This window comes from Gossypium arboreum, chromosome 10 (genome assembly GCF_025698485.1).
Source record: "Gossypium arboreum isolate Shixiya-1 chromosome 10, ASM2569848v2, whole genome shotgun sequence".
Lineage (NCBI taxonomy): Eukaryota > Viridiplantae > Streptophyta > Magnoliopsida > Malvales > Malvaceae > Gossypium > Gossypium arboreum.
The window spans coordinates 92,074,100-92,083,483 of record NC_069079.1 but is presented as its reverse complement, the minus strand read 5'-3'; the positions used below and the strand labels follow the sequence as shown (position 1 = coordinate 92,083,483).

Genomic DNA, 9,384 nt, shown 5'->3' with positions numbered 1-9,384 from the left:
CTAATTATTTAACTAAATCTTAATTAATTTAATATTAAGCTTGAGTAACAACATTAGTTGATCACTTTGCATCCACCACCGGTTGGCTATTAGAAATTTGCACAATTGCCCAATTCAACCTTTGATTAATTAAAAATTCATTGCGATAAATTTTTGCCACTTTTACAATTTAATCTTTATACCTTAATTAATTATCCAATTGATAAAATTAAAGGACCAAATTTAAATTAACATTAATACTAACCTCGTAAATATTAAATAATAATATTTATAGACTTGATCATCAGAAATGAGATTTTGAAATAGTCATTTCCGATACCACTGAAAAACGAACTGTTATAGTTTCGATTAATTCAATTCAATCCTAGGCAAATGTTTGTCCAGGTCATTTGAACCTGGACAATTATATGTCCAAGTTCATTCTAAAAGGTTTTTAGTAATTTTATAATTTTAAAATAACAATATATATTTTTCTAAAAATAAGCTCCTATATTTTATAAAAAATATTTTTATATATTTATAATTTTTCTTGATTTTATTTTTTATTTTTTATTTCACGTGCATAATGAACCTAGAAAACTATTTATTCAAATTTAAATGAATCTGGACAACAATATGTCCAAGTTCATTTTGAATGTGTATTTCTCTAGTAAGTTTATATATTTTATAATCTCAAAAGATAATATAGAAATATTTTAAAATTAAATTCTAGATTTAAAATAGATTTATTTTTATTAATTAGTAATACATCATTTTAAATTATATTTATTACTTAAGTAATAAATTTAAAATAAATTCCAAATTTCAAAATGATTATAAATAATTTAAGTGATAAAACTGAAATTTATTTTTAAAATATTTTTATATTATTATCTTTTAGAAATTATAAAAAATATATAAAATTATTAGAGAAATACATCTTTAAAATGAACTTGTACACATGGTTGTCTAGATTCATTTGTATCTAAACAACCATATATTCATATTCATTGTTTATTTGAAATAAAAAATCTTTAAATTCGAGAAAATTCTAAAACTTGAATATATAGTTGTTGAGATTGTTTAAGATTATTAAAAAATAAGAATAAACTTGAATATATAGTTGTTGAGATTGTTTAACTTTATTATGCATGCAAAATAATTTTAATTTTTAATTTTGAAAAATATAACGGTACTAATCAAGTAGTAATTAAAGGATACCAACTTAATTATGATTTCTAAGGTGAAATAGTAATTATCTCCAAAAAGAATTAAGTAAAAATTGCGAAATTATCTACACATATTATCCCTAATTAAAATAACCCTTTGGGCGGTTATTACCACAATCTAACTAAACTGACATTTGAATTCGGTTGTTGGGCGTACACAGAATTGACAAATGTGAAGCAGCAACAAGAAACCAGTCGACTAATGACCGATAGACTAGCAACTAGCAAGCAATTGAGTGTGGATGGAATCGAGTAAATTTTTTTTAAATTAATCAGGTAAAATGTGAAGCAGGTAAAATGTTCCCACTCAACAAGAAACCAATCAACTAATGACAGATAGGCTAGCAACTAGAAAACAATTAGGGTTAAGCGCTCAGTCGAATCTAGTTTAAAAAAAAAATTTAAGTTAATCGAGTTGAAAAGTCCTACTTTATCATCCTAACTTAATTTGAATTTTTTTTAATCGAGTCAAGTGAAATGAAATTCGAGTTGAGTCGAATCAAGTGAAATTGTTAAGTTAAATTAAAAATTAAACATGTTAGATTAAAATCTTGTTACAATATAACTAATTTTATATTAGAGCACATAAATTTGAAAGTATATATATTTAAAAACTTTTCAAAGAAAAAGAAGAAAAAATTATTTTAGTATGATAAACTTAGTTAATTAATTTATTTATTTAGGTTTTAACATTATTATTCTATAAAAATTTTAATTTTTTAAAAAATATAAATTTTGAAATTTTATAAATATTTTGATTTTTATAAATATATTGAATTTTTAAAATTTATTTCAAATTTTTTTGTATTTTTGTTGAGAGACCAATTTACTCACTTTCAAACTTGATAGGGATCAAAGGAGTATTTACCAATCTGTTATTCGAATTATTGAATTATAAAATTCAAATCGATTCAAACTTGAAACTTGAATTACTTATGTGAATTGATTCGAATATTTAAATAACTTAATTCAATTAACATTCATACAAGCATCTTCTGGTATGCAGCTACTGAAAGATTTTCGTCAAGCACCACATTTGAAGTATTCGGTTGACTTTTTGTGACCCCAAACTATCCTTTCAATTTTTTAAAAAAAATTTTTGAATGTATATTTTAATATTGATGAGTGGGATTCATGGATAAATTTATTATGAAGAATTTTGTAGTAAAAGTTAGATTGTATTTTGTCCTCTCTATTAAAAAAAATAGACAAATTATTCTTTGTATATCAGATCAAAGAGTAAGTTGATCATTTTGTTAAAATTTTCATTCACTTTTACTGTACAAAAACTTATTCTTGTACGTTAACACGAGGTAAACATGAAATGTCACATGTCACTATTTGGTTATTCTATAAGTTATATCAATTTTTTATATTAGAAATGGATAAAATTTTTAAGGAAATAAATTAATTTACTCTTTGATCTAATATATAAAAATTAATTTTTTCATTTTTAGAGAGGACAAAATGCAGGAAAAATGTAACCTGACTCATTGTACAAGAACATCTAATGTATATTTATCAAAATTCATGATTATTTCTCTCAATAATATTGTGTCCAAAATCCAAACTATTTCCATTATCTCTCATGGATGATTCATAAACCTGCCGGCAATAGCCCGAACTGTTAGAAAGTAGCCTGACCCACAACAACATAAAAACATTTAATGAAAAACCAAGAGACTGGATAAGAAGAATATTCGTTTATGGAAGAACTTAGTAGTTAAAACCCAGAATGATTATGCCGTTCAGCATTACAAATTATGTGTATATGGTTATTAGCCATCAGCTAAAGTAGCTTTGAACAACACCAAAATAGAGAAAAAAATTGAATAATAGCCTATAGATCACAATGACCAGTTTACGGCTTGTCAAGTAATTCATTAAAAAGAAAAAGAAAAAAAAAAGGTAAACAAAAAAATAATGTGAACCATTTGTTTAATGCTACAAAATGAAACTGTTTACTGCATTTTAATAATGCCTGGCCTTCTTAATCTCTTTGGAGCTGTAGATGAAATAAGAAAGGGGGAAACTGTGAGGGTTGAAATACTCTATTCAGAATTCCTGAGGCTTTCACTTGTCAGCCACAATTTCTTTTGGATGATAAAAACAATGTCATCCCCTTCATTATCTGAATCAGCTGTTGCTACTGCTTCCCAATGCAAAGCTGATAAATATTTCTTTACGAAATCTATCACTGGTTGTTTGTCCCGGATGATAACGAATCCACTTGGACGGAGAATACGATCCATCTCGAGTAACAAATCCTCGGCACTGCAGCCTTTCTTCTCAATATCAGAAAAGACAGTCCAAGCATGAAGTAAATCGTAGGTTCGAGGGTATGTGGAAAAGGCTTCACACCTGCCAAACAATTGGTCCAATCAATACAAAATATGGGGAGAAAGCCAATAGGCGTGTGTTGTTAAGGTTTCCCTTTCACCAGAATTGTTCCTTTCTACCTCATGCTAAAGAGAATAGTGGTTGTATAGTTTGCGAAAACTGGAAATTAAAAAACCAAATAGAGAAAGCAAAGTGTAAAAACTATGTGCAGATTTCTAAGTTAATTTGTGCATACCAGTTATGAGTAGTGCCGATCAGGCCTCTGTCATATATCACCTTAAGTGTGTTTGGTCCATCCTCCGGGACAACATTCATCACCCAAACATTCTTGCTTTTAAGAGCAGCTGCAAATGATCCCAAGTTTGCTTTCATGTCCATCAAATTTCTCAAAGTGTCATCCTCAATCTTTGGACTCAAGAGATTCCAATAGCTCTCAACTCGATGACGCCAAGTTTCCTACAAAATTGCAAAGGCTATATTAGCAACTATATCTGTTATTGCTGCATAAATCACAATTCAAGCACAAGAAAATTTTCACAAACAAAAGGCGTAGATGAAATAATGCTGCCTTAATTACCGTGTCTTTTTCAAACATTTCATTCGAATAACCAAAATCAGCAAGTCTAGGAGGAGGAGATGTCAATCTGGCTGGCCACGGAGCCAATCCACTCCCCTTGGCCTTTTGGTCATCTGATAGAAACAAAGAGAAGCTTTAGTTAACATAAAATTCAAAGGTCCAACCTTTTAAAGAAATCAACTAAAAGAATCTTTGTAATTTTTGGTTGAAAAATATAGCACGGCTTGGAATCACAGTAAGCAACAATTACAGATTCTATAACTAACAAAGCTTCAAAAAGAATAAATGAGCTGAGTGAATGCACCAGATATAATATAACTCAGGCAGAAGAGAAACAATTCAAAAATGAAAGCAGAATACCACAAAATCTTTAAAATCAAGGTGGGGAAAAAATTTTAATATTAGCAACTTTGAAAAATAAATATACTCACGGTCAGAGTAAGGAGTGATACAAGCTTCCATTGGTACACCCCAAACTGCATCTGGATCATCATCAGAGCGGCAGACTGGGGGATTTGTACCAGGTTCTCTTTCCATATAACAATCATTTGTTAAAGGTTTTTGCCAAATGACAGTTTGGTTCCTCTTTGCAGCTATTCTCCAACACATACGGCCCACAAGGGCACTCATCTCTCTCCATATCCGAAGATCTTCTTCGTCTTGTGCATAAGCTTCTGGAGATGAATAGGCAAAATAGCCTCCAGGTCTAAGTAACCGGTCTAGCTCAAGAAGAAGAATCCCATCCCTTTGAAGCCAATCAATCCTACAGCGAGAACAGTGAGCAAGTTCAAATGATCTGCTCGGGTAAGGGAGCCTTTTGGTCCCTAGAACACCAAGATATGCAGGAATTCCTCTTTCCAGGGCAAATTGGATTTGGTTTTGATGCACATCATTGGGTGCTAATGACATTGCTATAATATCAGAAGAAAGAAGATATGCTCCAAAACTTGCGACACCGCAACCAACATCAAGAACTGTTCGTATTCTTCCTTCATTATTTAAATTGTTGTGTGAAAAGTTGAGCATCTGCAAATTCAGAATCATAGAGGAGTTACTGCTTCTACCATATGAGAAGTTCAAATATTTGAAGAATCAACTGTGAACAGTGAAAGGAATGATGATACAAGAAGAAAACTCAGGTAGACAAACACATATGACCATTCTTTAGTAGATGATCAAGATTATTGCTCATGTATCAATATAGTTTCTTTTGAGCCGAAATCAGTAGGCAATGGTGGTCTTACATTTGCAATTGAAGCAATATACTTGTCAGCTCCATAGTGAAAATGGGTTCCTCCCCCTGGAAATACTATCTTTTCACCTTGTACAACCATCCAGTTCTGGTCAGACTTCTCATGTGCAAGGTGTGTATGGGGAATATTTGCCTTCCATACTTCATCTCTGCTTTGAGGCCACTTAATTGGGACCTGTAATTTCACATGAATTAAAAAGACCGTAAATATATGATAAATATGATTATTACCATTGGTTTAACAATATACAGCAAAATAATCTGATTGTCAGCTTATGAGAATCAGTACCTTGTATCCTGGAGGAGGAGGAATCAAGCAATTGTATCTCCTTTCAGGAGGAGGGCAGTGACGCTCGTAGTGCTCCATCACAGACAAGTCCAGCTTTAATCTCATTTGGTATATTAAATGTCTGTCTAAGCAGGGAATCAATTCTGAATGACGATCGTCACAAACCTTTAAAGTCATAAGCAGAGATATTATAAGACAAGGCAACTAACCAAGGGAAGAACTACAGGGAATTACAAGCTGAACAGTAAGGTACTAACTATAAAACTAATTACAAGCTGAACAGTAAGTTACTAACTATAAAACTAACTGCAAAGGAAAAGGACAAAAGGACGGAGACCTGAGGGGTGCAAAGGTGCCTAGAAATGAGTCAGCATAAAAAGAAACTTACAGGGAAAGTTTTTGGTACGATGTCTTCTCCTTCATCCTGTCCGAATTTTGTTGAAGATTCATATTGCTTCCCATCAGTGTCATCATCTCCACCCAAGTAAGATGATCCAAGTTTTCTCAAAGATTTGCTGCCATATCCTAGATCTGCAGCACCACGGCTTGACGATCCATAATATACATAAAGAAAACCAAGAAAGATCGCCACAGCACAGAGAGAGGCGATTAATCGCTTCTTTTGGCCTCCATCAGGTCTTCCCCTCATCCTTCCTTAGGAATACGATTCTTCACAACAGTTTCCACTTGTGCTCTATATCGTCACAAAACAGATCTCCTTATCCTAGTCGATCTCACGTCAAACTTTATATCCAAAATAGAACTCTTTTGTTGCTAGCATTAGTTTATTCAGTAGAATGACTAACACTGAAGAAAACTTATCAAACCTGTAAACAGACAAGTAAAGAAACAATCAGGTAACTCTTTTCAGCATGTGAGTTAAACACACAAGTTGCTTAAGTTACTTCTTCTAAGATACTTTTAGAATAAAAAAACTGAAACTCAAGTTTAAAAGATCATATTACTATTACTTCAAATAATCAATTAATCGATAAAAGATGATGAAAGAGAGTAAGAGCAAAGCCAGCCACCAATGAACAAAGCAAGCTGAATTGAACATTGAACTAGAAAATTAAATATAACACCAAAAATAGCAAGTGAACCCACTTATTAAACAACTAAGAAGCCCCAAAAGCCTCAACCTATACTATCTTCAAATCTGTCCAGCTCAAAATGGTGAATTTAATAATATAAATGAAACACTCAACATGTCAACCCCTTTTGTCTAATGACACTAAGGCACTTAACTGTTCCGGTGAAACAGCATCAATCTATAACCTTTAACTCATAACATGGTCTTGCAGAAGGTTCAACAATAAAGTTCAAAAGCAAGTACGAAACTTGTTTAACAACTCAGATCCATATTAATAGTCAAAATCTAGGATAAAAACTTATATTACATAAAACAAAAGGAAACGAGTATGCTAAAAGATGCTAACTGCCGACACTTGTAACCAGTTGATTGACAACCAAGCAATGAAAAAGATTGATCCATGAAAAGATACTAAAAGCATGAAACCAATGCCTTTTTTTTTCACTGAATTGAAACAATTGGAATCATGAAAACGACAGCTACTTAGTAACTCTAATGAAATAGAGCAACAGATCTGATTCAAAAACTCAACTCAAATCCAAACTTTAGCATTAAGAAAAAAAAAAACTAAACCAAATTAAACCATCAAGAATCAAACTTTGATTCCAAAGAAAACAAAAACAGTAACATTTGATAGTAAAGATAAGAAATCAAGATTGACCCATTAAAACTACCACAAAAACAAGCAGAACATATAAGTCAGATCTCCATAAAAGAAACGAAAACAAAATTTCAGTGAAAACCCATCAATGCTCACAAAGAAAACAAGCTTAAAAGGATCAAAGCCTTACTGGGTTTCAATCAATAAAACGAAGGGAGCAAGAAAGTGGAGTTGAGATCTAAGAAAAAGATACTATAAGTTATCTCCCTAAATGAAAGAACCAAAAACAAAAAAAGAAAAAGGGAGAAAAAAATGGGGAGAGGGAATTTAGACCTCGAAGAATCTAGTTGTATTTTTTTTTTCTTTTCCCTAATGCTATTTTCAGAGAGGAGGGGCTATTTTTAGAGAGGTAGTGTATGTATGAACTACAGCCCGGGAGATAAAAGAGAGAGAAACAGTGTTACGTTCCAAGGTTGGTGTTCAAAGGATCTATGTTTGGATCTATGATTTGTACGAAATGCAAATTTCTTTTTAAATTGATTAATGTTAGTGTCGGCTGTCGTGTTTGGAAATCATAAAAATCAGAAGTAAATTTTGGTCTCTTTCATGTTTTCTAATTAAGTTATTTGAGTTTATTTAACTTCAGAATTTAAAACTATAACTATTTATTGTAAAAATTTCTAATACTCTAAATAAAATTTTTAGAATTTAGTCAAAAACAATTATATTGATACAATTTATTAAATAAATTATTAAAAAATTTAAAATTAATTCAACCCTTTTCTTAGCATGATTTAATCGATTAGTCTGATGACTCTTTTGGCCGGTTTTGGTCCAGTTCAAATAACGATGGGTTTAAGTCTCTATGCACTTCGTACATTTGAGAGTATTTAGCCTCTATTTTATTTTCAAAATTTAATCCTTATATTTTTAAATTTAAAAGTTCACTTTTAATTATATATAACCATGTACCATTTTAATTTAAAAGTTAATATATTAGTTATTTAAACTAATTAATAAGATTATAAAAATATAAAACCAAATTATATTAGGAATTAAAGTATAAGGATTAAAACTCAAATTTAAACATAGTAGAAAGACCAAAAAAAAGTTAACCATTTATTTATAATGCAAAAAAAAAGATCTATATCCACGTGTCATCATAAAATTATGTGTTACCGAAAGATTAAGATGTAAAAATTTAAGTATTGAATTTAAATTATAAAATTTGTTTGATATATTACTTAAAATTAAGTACTAAATTTAAATTGTTTGTTAAATAATAATTTCAAACTTTTAAAGGTAAAATGTTTAAAGGTTAATGTTAAAAGTATAAAAAATTTTAAAAATTCCAAATTAGATAAGTAGCTCTCTATTTATTTATTATTTTCAACCTTTTTCATTAAAAATTCTATGATTTGTTTATATAAATTTTCATCTTATTTAAATTTTTTATGACTTATCAAATAAAGCCTTATATAGATTTTAATCTAAACTCAAAACTCATATTAACTATCAAATATGAGAAACTCTAAAACCCAAAAAAAAATTAAAAGAAAATCAAAAGTAAATAAAATGATATTATTATTTGCAATAAAAATTATTTTATTTGAGTTTCTAAAAATGTTTGTTTTTCTAATAATAAAACTAATCAGAAATTCTAAAATATTAAAATGCATAGAGTCAAGAATTATGTAAGAAATAAAATTATAAAAATTGATATAATAATAAATGAGACTTTAAAATGGTAAAATAAAAATGTTTAAAATTATAAGGTTTTAATTAAAAATTTTGTGTTTTTCTATTTTTCTATAACATCTAAAGTAATATAATTTAATTTGTAAAACAATGGTATTTTAATCATTATCTAATTTGTTGCTACAAGAAATCAATAAGAAATGAGGAAAGGAGGAAAATGTGGTAGGGAATTTAGAACAATTCACCTTATAAGGCGAAGAGTTATAAGAGGAGGAGATGAGAGAGAGGAGCAATGGAGAGATCTCATGGCTGAAGAGTAAGTTAAG

At 29.8% G+C, this 9,384-nt stretch overlaps 1 protein-coding gene across 5 annotated transcripts; it reads right to left on the bottom strand.

Moving 5' to 3' along the window:
- Positions 1-2,911: 2,911 nt before the first annotated feature.
- On the bottom strand, positions 2,912-7,943 carry LOC108489411 (probable methyltransferase PMT3). Of its 5 annotated transcripts, XM_053020131.1 has the most exons (9): positions 7,694-7,911; positions 7,551-7,598; positions 6,055-6,493; positions 5,667-5,831; positions 5,370-5,552; positions 4,557-5,151; positions 4,126-4,238; positions 3,784-4,004; positions 2,912-3,569 (listed from the first exon to the last, which is right to left on the bottom strand). In XM_053020131.1, exons 3-9 carry the CDS (start codon positions 6,313-6,315, stop codon positions 3,260-3,262), a joined length of 1,848 nt encoding a protein of 615 aa, XP_052876091.1. In that variant the 5' UTR covers positions 6,316-6,493; positions 7,551-7,598; positions 7,694-7,911; the 3' UTR covers positions 2,912-3,259. The 5 variants fall into 5 exon arrangements, with proteins under 5 accessions (XP_052876091.1, XP_017649437.1, XP_017649438.1 ...); XM_017793948.2 differs by having other exon boundaries at positions 7,551-7,943; XM_017793949.2 differs by lacking the exon at positions 7,551-7,598 and having other exon boundaries at positions 7,694-7,910.
- Positions 7,944-9,384: the final 1,441 nt, after the last annotated feature.